General features: G+C 42.4%; 1 protein-coding gene across 1 annotated transcript in view; it reads right to left on the minus strand.

The window, feature by feature from the left end:
- B3GLCT (beta 3-glucosyltransferase) overlaps nucleotides 1–17,379 on the minus strand; it is a 902,740-nt gene that overhangs the window by 775,605 nt on the left and 109,756 nt on the right. Inside the window, exon 3 of the mRNA XM_069205575.1 lies at nucleotides 13,082–13,121. Coding sequence (XP_069061676.1) covers nucleotides 13,082–13,121 — 40 coding nt within the window. The remainder of the gene's footprint in view (nucleotides 1–13,081; nucleotides 13,122–17,379) is intronic.

Genomic DNA, 17,379 nt, shown 5'->3' on the forward strand with positions numbered 1-17,379 from the left:
TAGTCTACAAAGACACTTTAACCTGCAACATATTCGCCGAAGTCAAAACAAGCTACATGGAGCACCTCAACATCAAATTACAAATCACAGCAAATTGCACCCTGGGTGGGACTGTAGTCTACCGACCACCAGCCCCACTGACCAACATCACAAACAACATCACAGACTTCAGTGTCCTCCTCCTCCTCCCAGTCCTGACGCCAGCACTTTCACACTCCTAGGAGACCTCAATTTCCATCTTGAAGACTGGACGACTCCTAACTCAACTGCCCTTCTTGATAACCTCAGGAACATGGGACTAACCCAACCCAACCATGGAGCCCACCCAAGCCACTGGACACATCCTTGACCCCATTACAGTCAAAACCCCAAACCTGTCACCTGGACATATAAGCCATAGTTAGCTTTACAGTCAACATCCATCACTGCAGAACAGCCCCCACGGTTGGCCCAGCATGCCAACACTGGCACAACCTAACAAGACTGAATGACCACCCGACATGAAAATAAACTGGAACCCACAGGCATCCTGGCACGCAATATCAAGAATTTCAACAAATTAATTACCATCAGTGCTGCCACTTGGCCCCCATGAAACAAAGCAACTCAGCCAAAGACAAAACACAAGCCAGCTAGTACACAGAAGTCCTCAAAATGACCAAGCAACACTGCAAAAACTGGAACAGAAATGGAGTCCCAGCAAAGAGGAAGTGGAAAAAGACGCCTTCAAAACCACCCAGGAAGTACCACCAGCTCATCCAAGAAACCAAGAGGAAAAAACTAATCGAACAAATAAACGGCTGCTCCAACAACAGCAAAGAAATCTTCACGATCAAAGGCTTCACCACACTCACATCTGCCACCGGAAACATCAATCCATCACAAGATCTGTGCAACCAGTTCTCAAACATCTTTTCCAGCACAATTGCAACAATATACAGCAATTTTCCCATGCAACCAGTCCCCCTGCCCCTCTCCACAGGTCTCCCAGTGACAAAGAAAGTCAACACAATCACCACATGGGAAAAAACTGGCCCTGGAGGACCCCACCTACCCACCTACGCCTTCAACAAAGGAGCAATCTCTATCAGCAAGGCTCTCACTCAGATCCTCCACACCTCCATCTGTACAGCCACCTTCCCAGAACCTGGAAACATGAAACCATCAACGTTTTTCTAAAGAAACCCTTGGCTGACCCAACCAAACTCGCCAATTACCCACCCACATCCCTCCTCCCCTAAGCAGACAAAGTTCTGGAAAAAGCCATCAACACTTATCTCTCCAACCACCTCCCAAACACCAGCTTTTCAACACCACACAATCAGGATTCAGACCCAATCACAGTATGGAAACTGCACATATAGCAGCAACAAATCACATCCAGATGATCCTCAACAAGGGGGAAATCGCAGGCCTCAACCTTCTAGACCTATCAACTGACTTCAAGACCTTCACCCACCCCTTCCTAATCCAAAGACTACACGAAGCAGGGATCCAGGGCTTCGCTTTTCAATGGATTTGCTGCTTCCTCATCAGAAAAACCTAAATGGTCAACATGCCCCTCCACAACTCTAAAGCACAAGATCTTATTTGCCGAGTCCGGCAGGTCTCTTTGCTCAGCCCAACGCTCTTCAGTGACTACATGGCCCGCTGACTGACATCATACAAGCTCACAACATAAACATCCTCACGCCGATGATACTGTCTTTCTGGGACAAAACAACCAACACCAGGAACAAGTTCACCACGTGCATGACAGAAGTGGCCACCTGGATGAAATCCAATTACCTTAAATTGAACACAGACAAGACCAAGGTGGTAGTTTTCAGGAAGAAATCCTTGCCATGGTACTCCACTTGTTGGCCCACGGACCAACCCCCATGCTCTGTTTGCAAGCAAGAAACATCAGAATCATCACAGACAACAAACTGGACATGATCGCCAAAGTCAACACCGTTGTCTTGGCCTGCTTCAACACACTAAGGATGCTGAAGAAAATCTTCAAGTGGCTACCAGACAACACCAGGAAAATGATCACCCAAGCCCTCATCACCAGCAGACTAGACTATGGAAACACCCTATACATGCTGATTACCAACAGATCACAAGAAGACTGCAGAACATCCAAAACACAATAGCCAGACTAGTCCTCAACCCTGCATGCTTAGCACACATCACACCACATCTTAGGAAACGCAACTGGCTCCCAATACACAAGCGTGCACACTATAAACTCCTTAACCACACCTACAAAGTTCTCCACAGAATTGGCCCTGCTTACCTGAACAGCCACATTCACTTCCAGCAAACATCCAGACACCTTCGCTATGCCGGTCTGTCACTAACACACACCCCACGCATACCCAAAATAAGAGCAGGGGGCCATGTCTTCTTGTACTCAACCCCTAAAGCCTACAATGACTTCCCACAATACACCAGAGCCTTTGCCTCTCTTCTTGACTTTTGCAAGACGCTAAAGAGTTCTTTTTTTTAGTAAGCTCACCAGGCTGGCCTCACACATCTGCTACAGAACTCCTAGGTACTCTCAATGGGTGATTAGGGTGCTATAAAACACTAATGACATAACATAACGTGCAATGCAATCACATGTGCTTTTTTGTAAATGAGGGTCTGCCTTGATGTTAGACTCAGCAGTCAACAGATAGTTCTTCTTTGTATTAGGAAAAGATTGGCCACATAATTCTTCCCCTGAATCTGACTCTCCCTCTTCCTTTTTTTTAGCTGTCTTGAGCTCCTACGTGCTTGCACCGTAGGAAAATTAGAGGCACTTTCAGCTAGTCCCACAAGAACATCCAAAGGCAGACTTTTATCAAACCTAAGCAAAGTCTGTGCCAATGTTTCAGCTTCAACGAGATGTATGGAATCTTTTTTCAAGACCTTGATTACTAGTGATGTGATCATTTGTGGCACCCACGTAAACCACTGCTTGCAGAGGTGTCGCAATTATATATGTAGGTGGAAGTTTACTGACTGTCAGAGTTTTCAGCAGATAACTATCAAAGGACAAACCTATTTATATTTACCAGGGGATAAAGGCCCAGAAAATATCAATACATGTGGATTGTGGTGCAGTTAGCATAAAAGGGTATGTTATTCCCAGTTATCACAGAAAAACGTGAAACTATTGCTATTTAACACATAAATATAATACAGTTCTCCTGGGTATCTCTTTTTTAATTGGGTGATAGTGACTCAAAATTACTAAACAATTCTAGTTGCGGCCTAAGAGAACATAGCTTAGTGGCGATCTAATGGAAATTGGGCACCATGGATATAGTCAAGATTTCAGATAACCAAGCAATACAGCTTGTATTTATACCCGGAACTGTGTTTGCACATATCTGGGCAATAATTAACATGCCTAAGAAAGTATTCAAGATCCTCGTTACCATTTAATAATCCACTTCTCCTATCTCTCAGAGCTGCTTTATCAGCCAGTTACGGATTTGGGACACTGACTGCTTTTTTGTTTACAATGCATTTCTTTCATTCCATAAATGCTTGCAGTCAGGTCTTTGGATTTTTGATTCACAAAGATATGATGTTATTGTTATTATTCTTGTGGGTTTCTCTAGGGTCTAATCCATCTTTTACATTGCTTTATTAGCTTTTTTAAGAATGATGCTGAGTTAGGTGAGGTAATTTATTGGAAGGAAAATTAAGGATGACTAAGACTGCTTTTGAGACAGGGACAAAGTTGAGCTATTGTAGCGCTCACAGAAGATCCTTCTGACTATAGGTTTAACTGAATCCTTCACCATAGTCCCACCATCCTCTGGAACACTTGTGAACTATTGCTTTTTCCTGATGACTTAAAGCAGAGGCTAACCGAATACAGTTGAACGGATAGCTCAGAAACACTGCCGCAAGGGAAATTGAAGAGAATACGACTTAACTTCCTAAATGGGATAAAAAGACCACTTAAGACACAAAATAAGACTAGAACAAATAGGTAAAAAGCATAAAGAAGTATAAACAGGTTCCTACCTAAATAGAATGTCCTGGATTCCTGCCACACAGCAAGGATGTGCATCTACTAAAGAAATGGATATTGGTTCCATTATCTGTTTTAGTGTGGTTTCTGTCAAAGTCAGAACTGATATTGTAAAAGATCTGAATGGTATCTATTGTAAAGTCCCCTTTTTGGCTGGTGGATGCTGTTCCTGTTGACGTGAAAGTGTACTGAGGCCTGCTAACCAGACCCCAGTACCAGTGCTCTTTCTCTTAAATTATACTGAGCTTACACCAACCCAGCTGAAAAGGGCTTTCCAGCCTTTTATGGCCCTAGTAAATGGTACCTGTAGTACTCAGGGCAGGGATGGTAAAGGGGTCACCGGGCCTGCAGCACTAATTGTGCCATCCTGTATGACCCAAAGAAAAGCAAAGCCTGCAGAGCTGTCATGTCAGCCTGCATGAGCAGCTTTCCTGCTCAAGTTCGACTTTCCCACACCAAGTGCAGGCAGAGTCCCTTCACTGCCCATAGCACCTGTCATTCATCCCTAAGGCAGGTCTCCAATAGCCCAGGAGGCAGGGTGCACTGTGTTATGAGTGTGGACAAATATGCACAAACATATATGACCCTTTGATAGCATTTAAAACTTAATGCTATCACAAGTGACCGGTAGTCCATAGGATAACATGGGCTGACACCCGGGTTGTCCCCGGATGTCCAGCTCCATGATGAACAGGCTGATTCCCCGTGAGTTTGGTATCAAACACTGTGCTTTTTAAACCTGAGAACAGTTCTCAAGCCCAGGATTAGCTAGCATGTACCCTGGTGGCGTCCTTAGAGGATGCACACCAAGATACCAGCTTTCCCCTGACTTGGGGGGCACTTCTGAGTCATTTGGGGGGCACTTCTAAGTCATTTGTCACCAAGACAAGAGTCTGCCCCTCCTGCTGAGACAAAAGACCTGGGCAGGAAGGAGGTCACTCCTCCTCCCTCCCAGAATGGCTAGTGTTTACAGTAATCAAGGCAGTGAGCCTCAAAGCCTTCACCGCCCTTGATGTGTAATCTCATGTCCCCCACTCAAGGACAAAGCCCTTCCTGCCATGACCAACCTGGCAGGCAGGAAAATTAGTTAATCAGGAGGTATACATCCCCTAAAAGACTAGCCACTCGTTTAGGGTGGGATAGGGGGTCTGTACAGCCGAAGAAGGGTTCTGCCATGTTGGCAAAACCTAGGAATAGTGGGTACTTGGTAGGAGAGGGATGTACTCCCACAGGAAGTCATCACTTCAGGGGCAGGCTAGCCGCAGGGATCAGTAGCTCATTTGCCACTGTCCCCCACACCCTTAATGCCCCATAACCAGGATTTAAGGGGCTCCCCAGGCACCAGACCCTCAGTTCTGACTTTGAATCTGAGAAAACGCACAAAGAAGGACTTTAGACTCCGCCGCAGCGCAAAGGAAGACACTTAAGTGCCCTTAGGAGACCAAATACTGGAACTGCGTGATGGACGTTCGCCCATGGTGAAAACTTGTTGCTCCCAGCAAGAGGAACTCCAGTGAATGCCATAAACCAAAGCACACTTCCCTGACTGTTGGTACCAGTCACCTGCAACCTGCAGAAGAATTGTTGTGCTGCATCCCCAGAAGTGCAACCTGTTGATCCCCTCTTCAGTAAACCCAAAGAAAGTCGGTGACCTGCACCCCAGAAGTTGTAGTGAGGCTGTTGTAGTAATGATCCTCCAGCCGCAATAGTTTCTTACAATGTTTATTGGTAATTACAGGAAAATACAGCCCCAACATCTCTGACCATCCTTCTCTGCCCACATCTCGTCCAAACAACCGTTCCAACATTCGTAAATACACACATTCTTTCATTCCTAAGCGCGAGGCCGCTCTCGCTAAAAGCGCGAGGACACTCGCACAATACAACACATCTCCCCCTTATAACAATGAAAACGAAACAATAACAAGCAATTGTATTATACCTTAACCATTTCAACAAAAACAAAGAAGGGAAGAAAAGGGATAAAAATATTACATAATAAAATATAACATACTAATTATGCAGACATAACCAAAAATAATCCAGTAATTTTTTTTAAATGTTACATTTGATAATCATTCAACATTTTAGAAAATCCTGAAAATATCTAAACGTCACATTGATAATCATTCAATATTTTAGACCTCACTCTCACTCTACCATATTTACTAACATCATTACCAGACTTTGCATTTCTATCTGGTTCCTCGCCCTGAACTCGGCCAGTGGCCACTTGTAAATTTTTGTTCTCTTGCGGTATCCCCCTTTCACTCAACCCTTGAGTATCTTGTGCACTCTGGTTTTCCATTAGATCATTTAACCAAAACTTCTGCTTTTTTTCCATATTAAAATTTTCCCTCTTTTCCATGTCAATACCACCCTTATAAGGCGCAATTCTGCTAATATGCCAAACCTTTCCATCACTAAGTAGAACTGAATTGCACAAAACCTTTTCTACACGTAATGGTGGATAAAATTTCCCTGCTCCCTTTCTCTTAAACCCAGGTATTTTGACTCTAACCCAGTCACCTACGTGTATTTCTACAGTTTTGCATTTGTGTTTCCTGTCATACACAGCTTTAGCATTTTCCTGTTTTGCACTTATATTTCTTTTAACCACTTCCAAAGACCAATCACTTCTTCTTGATTTTGCCATCCAGCCAACATTATCCTTACCTAAAGGAATCCTTCCCCTCATAATTTCAAATGGACTACTACCTGTGATGTTACTAGGCGTTATTCTATAAGACCACATTGTCTTCCATACCTCTCTTTCCCATGATAACTTTGCATTGTTGGCTAATTGTATAGCATTCTTTAACACCCTGTTAAAACGTTCCACTCCACCATTTCCTGCAGGGTGATATACTGAAGTAGTTTTGTGCACAATGCCATTCCTTTTCAAATAGTCCTTAAATTTGCCAGACAGGAATTGAGGACCATTATCAGTTAAAATAACCTTTGGCAATCCTTCTCTGATAAACACCTTATCCAAAAATTCCACAATGCCTGAAGCATCCATTTTTGTTGAAATCATTATCTCTGGCCATTTTGAGAAATGATCCATCAACACTAAAATGAATTTTGCTTCACCATCATCATAAATTGGTCCAGTAACATCTAAACCAATCCTGTCCCATGGCATATCCGGACAAGATAATGGACATAAAGGAGGATTAAAGGTTAACAAATTCTTCTCCGATTCATTACATAAAGCACACACTCTCACTTTCCTCTCAACAGCAACATCTATACAGGGCCACCAGTATAACTGTTTTACTCTGCTCTTCATTTTAGAAATACCTAAATGTCCTTCATGACAAATGTCTAACAATTTGTCTCTAAGACATTCCGGTGGCACCAGTCTACCATTGCGTAATACCACATTGTCCTCCACAGACAATTCCTGTCTTAATTCCCAAAATATACGTAAACTACCATCCAAAATGTTTTTATTAGGCCAACCTTCTACAATCATTGAAAGTACTCTAGACAAAACACTATCCTCCTTTGTTCTTCATTTGAAATACCCTGAATTCCTTCTAAAATTTCTGCGACACAATCCTCCATCAACTCATCATCTTCTGCATTGCACAGTGTTTCTAGGTTTTGCAAAGGAAAACGGCTTAAAAAATCTGCAGTTACATTCTTTATCCCTGGAGCATATCGCACATCATATTTATAATCTAAAAGTTTTATAGACAATCTTGCTATCCGTGGGGATGCTTTAAACAATCCACTTGTTGTAAGTACCTTAATAAGCGGTTTGTGATCACTACGCAAAATGACTTTCATACCCCAGATAAACTGCCTGAAGTGTTCCAAACCCCAGACGCACGCTAAGGTTTCCCGCTCAATAACTGAATATCTCATTTCAGTTTCTGTTAATGAGCGTGATGCAAATGCAATCACATTTTCATTTCCACATGCATCCACTTGCGTAAGTACAGCTCCAAGCCCCTTATTGCTTGCATCTGTCGTAACAATAGTCTGTAAGTTATGATCAAAACCTTGTAACGCTGGTGCCTTTATAATATTCTGCTTGATCAAATCAAACGCAGCTTGGCACTCATTGGACCATTCAAACGTCACCTTGTTTTTTAACAATTGTCTAATGGGGTACGTCTTACTGGAAAAGTTTTTTACATACTTTGCGTAAAATTCTGCCAAACCTAAAAATGCTCTCACCTCATCTTTGTTGGTAGGAATTGGTGCTTTTTTTATTGCTTCTACCAATTCAGATTTTGGTTCTACCCCCTTCACACTTATTTCATGTCCTAAATATGTAACCTTATTTTTTGCAACATTACACTTAGTCATATCGGCCGTAAGCCCCTTAACCGCAATTATATCTAACACTTTCTTCAATGTAGAATCATGTTCCTTTCTCGTTTTCCCCATGACCAAAATGTCATCCTGGAAAAACATAACGTCTTGTAATTCTTGAAATAATTTGAACATAAGTCTCTGGAACATGGCCGCTGCAGACGCCAATCCAAACGGTACCCTAGTAAACTGGTAGCAACCAAACGGTGTGACAAATGCAGTAAGTCTCCGGCTTTCTGGATGTAGCACAACCTGATGGTAAGCTGAGGTTAGATCAATCGTCGTGAACCAATTCATCCCTTTCGTACGTGCAATCATTTCATTAATTCTTGGTAGCGGAAATTGATCTACCATAATGTTCTTATTTAAATCTCTCAGATCAACACATAACCTCAACTTACCATTGGCTTTCCTTACTACAACCAAAGGCGAAATCCAATCCGAAGATTCCACTTGTTCAATAACACCTGTCTGCATTAATTTATCCAACTCTTTGTACACTTCGTCTCTGATACTCAAAGGTATGTTCCTAGCCTTGTGTGTAACTGGTAAGGCATCATGTTTCAAAAGAATCTTGTGTTGGAAATCCGTGAGTTTACCGACACCTCCAGCAAACACCAAGGGATATTTATTTTTGATAGTATTTGCATCCAAACATTCCTCTTGCACAACAGACACTGGGTCAGAACTAGACGATTAATAATAATACCAAGTTTGCCTTGGTCCCACCATCCTAATACCGATGGCCCAGACTTTGACACATACAATTTACATTCAGCCTCTCTGTTTTTAAACATACAACACACAGTTCTATACCCTACTATGTCTATACGTTCTCCAGTAAAACTTCTCGGAGAAATATCCGAAGGTACTAGCTTATTCCCTAACCTCGGTTCTAATTTATCTCTCCACACTGCTAAGTTGATGATAGTGTGTGGAGAACCGGAATCAGCAACCACACTAACAATAATTCCCTCTATGGATAAATTACATTTTGGTTTTTTCCTTGACAATGGATTTTGTTTCTCATCGCATTGATCTCTCACATTAAATACACACATATTTAAATTTTCATCAACAGATGTAGATGAATCTGAATTTGAGTCATTCTCCAACAACTTAATGAATTTATTTTTCTTCTTCCTACATACTCTTCCGAAATGTCCAAGTAAGCCACATTCTGAACATTTCTGGTTCCGCGCTGGACATTTCTTGTCATTATCATAGTGACCTATAAAACCACATCTATAACATTTAATCATGGACTTGTCACTTTTAGCCTCAGTTTTCTTTAATTGTCCCTTGACCATGTTATCTCTTGACTTGGGAGTTTCCCGCTAAAAATTTGATGTTTTCCTTCCACTTTGAATTTTATTAATTTGTTCAATAGCTTCCTTCTCTCCTTCCTTTTCAGAAAGCACTGCTTTAGCACACCTCCCAGTAAGTTCTGCTTTCCTTACAATTTCCACCACTTCAGATAATGGTGCTTCTCCCTCCGCCCATAAACAGTCCTGTATAGAAGAATTGGCTGCGTGCATGACAATTTGATCTCTGATCATTTCATCATGCAGTGTACCGAATCTACAGGTCAAAGCTAAATTTTTTAAAGCTGAAACATATTCCTCGATGGATTCTTCTTTCAGTTGTTTTCTATGATAGAATTTATATCTGTCAATACCAACACATACTGTGGGCGTATAATATCTGTCCAAATCTTCCATAGCGTTAGAAAAGACATCACCTTGGCCATCTGGACGGGGTTTTTTCTCAATCCGATTATACATTTTTAAACCTTGTGGACCCAGGCAATGTAAGAGAATTTTCATTTTCTTAGAAGGTGTGAACTCATTCTCTTCATCACAAGTAGCCAGGTAATTTAAGAAATATTCTTTCCATTCTTGCCACTTGCTTGTATTGTCACCTAAAAGGGGTTGAAATGGCTGAGGTGGAGGTAGGTTTAATGAACCATTTAAAGCCATGTTAGGAAAACAAAAAATTAGAAGTGCAGAATAATCCACAAAAGCACACAGTATCACTTTATAGAGCCGTTGAATATGGAATTGACTTCTCAATATGGCCACCAAATTAGCCAAATAGGACCAAGGTTAACGCTCTAGCAGTGCGGTGGAATACGCGCCCGTAGCGCTAAACAGTGTACACTAGTAATTAAACAATAGTAGCTGCCATTGTACGCGCTCCCAAACAACTCCAACGCTCTGGTAACCAAGTAACGCGCTCCAAAATGGCATCGGTGACCATGGAAACAGGATACAAAAAAAAACGAAAGTTTTAACCTCGTAGAGGAAAGAAAACAATAAAAAATAATGCTCAGTAGCTTCCTGCAGGCAGCTGGAAATGAAGAAGGTCGCACGTTGAAGGTAAATCCCTTCTCCTGACATGTGAATCGCAGGTTGAAATACTGCTGCTAAAGGTCGTAAATGACGTTGGGGCTGATTGGAATAGTTTCCCGCTCGTCGCCAAAATTGTAGTAATGATCCTCCAGCCGCAATAGTTTCTTACGATGTTTATTGGTAATTACAGGAAAATACAGCCCCAACATCTCTGACCATCCTTCTCTGCCCGCATCTCGTCCAAACAACCGTTCCAACATTCGTAAATACACACATTCTTTCATTCCTAAGCGCGAGGCCGCTCTCGCTAAAAGCGCGAGGACACTCGCACAATACAACAGCTGTCACCAATTCTTGAACCGCAATCCCCTTCTGGACGTCCTCCAGCTGACAAAGTACTGTGGGCCAAGGCTTGTCTGTAACCAGCACAGTAACAAATGATTTCTCTGACATCACCGACTACAGAGCAGTTCCCCAGAATAGTGACCCACATCGGCAACGACCCTACTACTAAGAATCCCCATCTTGAAGGAGGTGACTTCGAGAGGAGCAGCAAAGCACGTTGGCTCGACCAGTCTCCATGATTGACAGCTGTAAGGCCACCTCTGCACCCAGAGCCATCGGATGTGGTAGCGAGCTCCAGCTGTGGAATCCAGGTCCTGGGATTCCAAAGGCCTCTAGTTTCTGAGGGTAGAATCTGAGCCTACCCCGAAGTGTGCTTTTGTCAAGTGCTGCAACTTTGACAGCGCCTGAGGATCCCATCAGCACAAAGGACAGCCAGAGCACCTCTGCACCCCTGGACAAGGTAACTAGAAACTGATTGTTGAGACTTGGTCTTGGGACTGTAAGACCTTAAATCCAACTGGGTTCCCCGGAGCTCACCCTACAAGTGACTGTTTGCACACTGTGATTTTTCCCATTGACTTCAATGGGAGTCGTTTGACCCTTAAAAGTACTCAATGTTTCAATGCTTTAGAAATTCACAACTCCGGTTGTCTGTAAGATAAAAAGTTAATTTTGATGTCTAAATTAAAATAAAAAATCTGCTTTGTTTTTCTAAATTGGTGTCCGATTTCTTTCGAGTTGTGTCATTTACTTATCGTCCAAGTGGCTATTGTGAAATATTTTAGATATGTTCCTCTAAGTAGCCTGACTGCTCTTTGTCACTTTACCAGGACTGAGCTAACGTTTACTAGTGTGAACTTTAGTTCCACTTCTGGGTAACATGCTAGTATTACAAGGTAAGACTCCCCAGCCCTATCACATAACATTGCCACTTTTCAACAGTATCAAATTCCAAACAATCACGCCATAAAGAGTGGGTCACAGTGGCAACTAATATCTATCTGGAGACTTTAGTTGCTGCATTATTTAGAATCCCACCTGTTTATACCACTGTCTGTAGTTTTGTTTACCTATCAGAGTCTGCATAAGGATTAAACAAATAAATGGCACTTGAAGGCACGGGCAGTGCGTTTCACCACACTCTCCATGATATTCTAAGTATTCCGGACCAACATTGTCCAATTGTTCATCGCATTATTGACCCTCCCCCCCCCCCCCCCCCCCCTTCCAGGAGGAATAAGTCTAGCATATAAGCGCTTGGGCCTGCGCTCAAGATATAAACTCCACACTGATGGCTACTGGTCAGCTGTCACATACTGACAGCATTGAACACAGCACCGATGATGTCACTGGGGACCCCGTGTCAGAAGGGGACATAGACAAAGATGGAAGGCTCGTCCTGTTCTCCCTGCATTTACACAATGTTCTCCATCTTGAACCATGTAATTACAAGTAGCTCAGTGTTCCTGTTCCTTTCAAAACTTCTCTTTGCTCTTGCGTCTCTTCAATTTATCGTTCTTCGTCCTTTTCTTGTCAGACCGTCACCCTCTCCTCGGCCTGTGCCAGATTTTATTATGCAGAAATACAAATCTTAGATAAAGACACACTTTTCCATGGCAGCATTTCCAATAACTGTGTGAGGAAAGCCACGAGAGAGGTGAGGAAATAGGTAGGAAAGCAGGGCATTTTATTTTTGTTGTGGACAAGGGAGAAGGAGCATCAGGCACTGGATAGTCTCTGGTTTTATTCACGATGAGCGGAATGGTACAAGAGAAGCTAAACATCTTATGTTTTTGCATGTGGAAGCGGTTTTGTGCCCACTTAGACAAAATTCGTTGCATAAGATATCTTATTTCTGGTGCACCCCTTTAAAGATAAGCATCTCATTCATTTATCCCACATTCTTTTATCGGTATTTTCACATCACACTACAACAAATAATTCGATGAATTCAAGATCTTGCCAAACCGACTTCATAAAACCTTCTAACTAAATGTTCTGTATTTGTACAAAAACGAGTGAATGGAAATTCATAATTACATACCCAAAGCATTTTCACTTGGTTGCTTGATTTCTTCAAACTCCTGTTTCAGAAATACAACAAAAAAGAAGAAAAGGGCAATATTAAATTCTCTGCGCCTGCTAATCCTCCTGGGTTAGTACAATTCTATGTACACCCACTAAAAGTATGCAACAGTGCTTGACTAGTTTACAAGCAAACTAGGCAGTGAATTGAATGGCATACTACCTAGCTAACATGACACTTTCACACATCCAGCAATTGATACAAAAGGGGTCTCATTGCTATAGAAAATATAAAGATTTCTTAAGAAAGAAAACCACATGAATTCACCTAATATTATACAATCTGTATTCTGAAGCAGTCAGTGCCCAGTTCATTTTGTGTTCAGATTTGGGGCTTGTGAAAAAAACTGTTTCCAAAACAGAACGGTTGTGCATACCAATACTGTGTAGTTATTATTGTATAGTGCATATTTATCACATTAGGAAGAACTTCTGACACTTTGAGATCTGACTTATTGAATCTTAAAGGGAAATGTAAAATATTATGCTTTCTTACCTACCCTCTTAAAATATCTGGTGCTTTTATGGCACTCAACTGAGAAACTTTACAAAGAGTGAACAGTTCTTTTATAGGTGTCGCCTACAGCCTTCTGCTGTTGCTTGCTGAGCAGAATAGAAACTCTGCCTTTTCCCCATTGAATTTAAGAGAATTGGAGTTTAGCCAATCAATAATACCGTTCTTGCAGTCAGGGAAAGCGCTGACTGTCAGTTGCTGATTGCCTTACAACGACAGGATAAGTTGGGTGTCGTCGGCACAAGTGATTAGGCTGACATTGTGGGATTTAATAAGTGAAATCCGAGGCCTCATATCAATACTGAAAATAATTGGGCTAATTGATGAGCCTTGCAGGATGCCCTGTTTAATGGTCCTGAAATCATAACGAAAATGGGGGCGGGGGAGGGGGTGCGGGTGAGGTTGGCGCCTGACATCTATTAGATAAATAAGAGCGGATCCAGTTCATTACTGTTCCACAAACTCCTGATCAAGGCCAGCCAAGTCAGAAGCATATTATGGCTAACCGTATCGAATGTGGCTGAAAGGTCTAATAACATCAATATAACAGATTGCCCGTTATCCACCTACATTCTGAGTTCATCCATGGCTGTAAGTAGGGCTGAATCGGTTCCATGGTCTGGCTGACTGCCAAATTGCTCCTCTTCAAGTAAGTCATTGCCTTCCAAGCACCGGGGCAATGTCTTACTCACAGAACGTCCCAGAACTTTAACTGGATGCAGCAAAAAGGATATTGTCCTATAATTACTCAGGATGACAGGATCTAAAGATGTTTTTTTCAAGATTGAAGTAACTCTGGCCTATTTCCAAGCAGGGGGTACAGTGCCCGACTGCAGATATTGGCAACATATTTGCCAAATTAGTGAAAATAGCACCTCCGCCTGTTCTTTCCAGACCTTGTGAGGCAGCAAATCTAATGGCGATTCAGAAGAAATGGCCATGGTGTTGGCTCAGAAGCAATCCTCTGTTAGAGGTTCAAAGTATTCCAATTTGCTCATGAGATTCTTATTCTCATTGACAGGGGTAACCATGGTACTTGCCCTGTCTTCCTGGTCATCAGTAACTACTGAAGTATTCCGTGTCTGATAAGAGTTGTTTATACCCTCCAGGATTTTATTAATCTTTTCCTCAAAAAGCTCCGCAAGTTTATCACAAAGGACCTGTGATGATACAATTGCTTGGTTTAGGCACACATGATAAGACATCTCTCACAAATAATATCAAACACCTTTTTAGTGTTATTATGCATCCAGGATGGCGTAAGTATAGTATTCTGCTTTGGCCTTAGCAGCTTCCTTCTTATACTCCTGCAGGGTGTTCTTTAGAACCTTCTTGTCCTCTTACTTATAGGCAATACACCATCTTCTTCCAACTTTCTTGCACGTTTATTTTAGAATTTTAAGTGAGGCGCTATCTCAAGGGACTGAGGGTTTCTGAGAAATTTTAATTCCTTAATAGGGATATCTGAGTGCAAAATTTCCAGGATTCGATCCTCTATAGTCAAATAGTTACCTTCCGCTGTACTATCTAATTCAGTAGAGGAAGACAGATTAAAAGATGGCTTGCTGTGGGTTAATTTATTGAGTTTATTCCAGGGTCTGTCAAGTTGCTGATTGACCATAGTCATCTTGGGGGGTACAGATCGCTCTACCCTGAAGCTGAAAGGTCACTAGGACGTGGTCTGTCCATCAGAGGGGTAAGATGTTCTCCATTGTGGCGAAACCCTTTGTGGCAAAAATAAGGTCCAAGATATGGCTGCCTTGGTGGGTCGGGCTCTGTACTAACTGTTGCATTTCCAAAATATCACAAGACCATTGCAGTTCTTTAAGAGCAGGGGCAGGGTCTACCTCCGTCTACAAACTGAAGTCGCCCAAAATATTAAAATTGGAGAAGGTAAGAGCCATATTGCTAAAAATCTGAATAAGGGACTGTAAATATGACCTCGAGGGACCTGAAAGGCAGGGGCATATGATGCAAACGAATATGCAGCCTCTGCTGTGTTTTAAAGAAAAACCCAGTGATTCTGGGCCAGAAAGTTCATCTATCCTTACAGGTGCAAAATCCCATTTCTCCTTAACAATGATGCCCATTCCTCCCCCTTCCTGTTAACATCTGGTTTATGGATGCTCATATAACCTGGATGGAAGGCCAAACCGAAATCGACAGCTGAGTCACAGGTGGTCCATATTTCAGTCAGCAACAGTGCATCCCAGTCCCCGGATTGTAATAGCAAATGTATTTCATTCAAATGCTGCACTAACAACCTTACATTAAGTAATCTGCATCTTAGAGTGTTAGCCTTCACAGTCTCAATACCACGGGGGGAGCATGGCTGAGGGTTCTCACAAAAAGTTGTTAAGGAACGATGTGCGGTCTGCTTACCAATCTCAAGTAACTGATCTCTGGTATGGCGTATCCTAGTGCCGAAGGTCCTCGAGGAATCAGAAGGGAAACCGGCAGCATGGCTGGTGCTGTGCGCAGTCGGTGTGCAAACGGGTGCAGACGGGCTTGCCTTTAGGGTGCCTTTGGTGCGGTCGCACCTGCATCCGTCTTAAGTAGTCTCCTCCTAGTGAGGAAGACTAGACAGTCAACCAGAATGGCGGTCGGAAGGGGACTTGCTCTCACAGGCGTTTGATACACCCCTGATGTTCGTAAGAATGACAATGTTGCCCATAAAATAAAATCACAGTACTTTTAAAACATGTGCAAGACAATTCCTCTAAAATAATGTGCAAGCAAGCACTGAGCAAAAGAGCATAGTTTCTAGCCATGGAAGCCCAGGTATGAACGATATTATTGATTGGCTAAACTCCAATTCTCTTAAGTTCAATGGGGACAAGACAGTTTTTCTATGCTGCACAGCAAACATGTCCCAGGTCAAGCTTCCCCTAAATCTATGGCCAGTACCCATGGACGGGATCACTGTTCCATCAGATGCTGTCCAAAACTGGGGGGTCACATTTAATAAGAAACTAATTCTGAGTGTCATGTGAATAAAGTCGCTGGTACTTGTTTTTCCCTACTTCGAGCCCTTCGGAAGATTCTTCTGCTACTGCCTTCCTCTGCTAGGGTTTTTGGTAGTAAGCAGTGTCCTCTTAAGTAGGATGGGCTACTGCAACGCCCTTTCATTGGAGTTCCGGAATATCTGCTTAACCAATTACACAGATTCCAACTTGCGGCTATCTAATTAGCCTTGAATAGATCCAGAGGTGCCTCGACCTCTTTGGCACTGAAGGACCTTCACTCGTTGACATTAAAGCAGAGAATTGCTTTTAAATACCTTTACATTGATTTTAAATCTCTTAAGGTACCTGGGCCTAGTTCCCCCGCAAAAGTAGATAAAAGACACTCCCCAATTAGGAGTCTTCACTCCTCAGCCGATCTTGCCTATGTGGCCAAATTCTGAAAAAAGTCAACATTGGAGGACGGGCTTTTGATTGGAGAATATCGGCTGTGAAATCAACTTTCAGCCTTTCTTTGATCGCTGACAGACCTATTACAGTTCAGAAAGGCCTTGAAAACTTGCCTTTTTCCCTAATAAACTGGGCCTGATATTGGTACCCCTTGCACTTTTGTAGCCGCTGTCTTTTGCGTCCCCCGATTTTGGAATAGCGGCAGGGTACAAGTCATGTGGCAGTGCGCTCTATAAATGATGTAAACAATAAATAAATAAATGAATAAGATCTATTGTCTGAAACCTATTATACATAGTGGGCTTTAAGTAATCCAATTGCTTAACACTG

Source organism: Pleurodeles waltl, chromosome 8 (genome assembly GCF_031143425.1).
Source record: "Pleurodeles waltl isolate 20211129_DDA chromosome 8, aPleWal1.hap1.20221129, whole genome shotgun sequence".
NCBI classification, from domain to species: Eukaryota; Metazoa; Chordata; class Amphibia; order Caudata; family Salamandridae; genus Pleurodeles; species Pleurodeles waltl.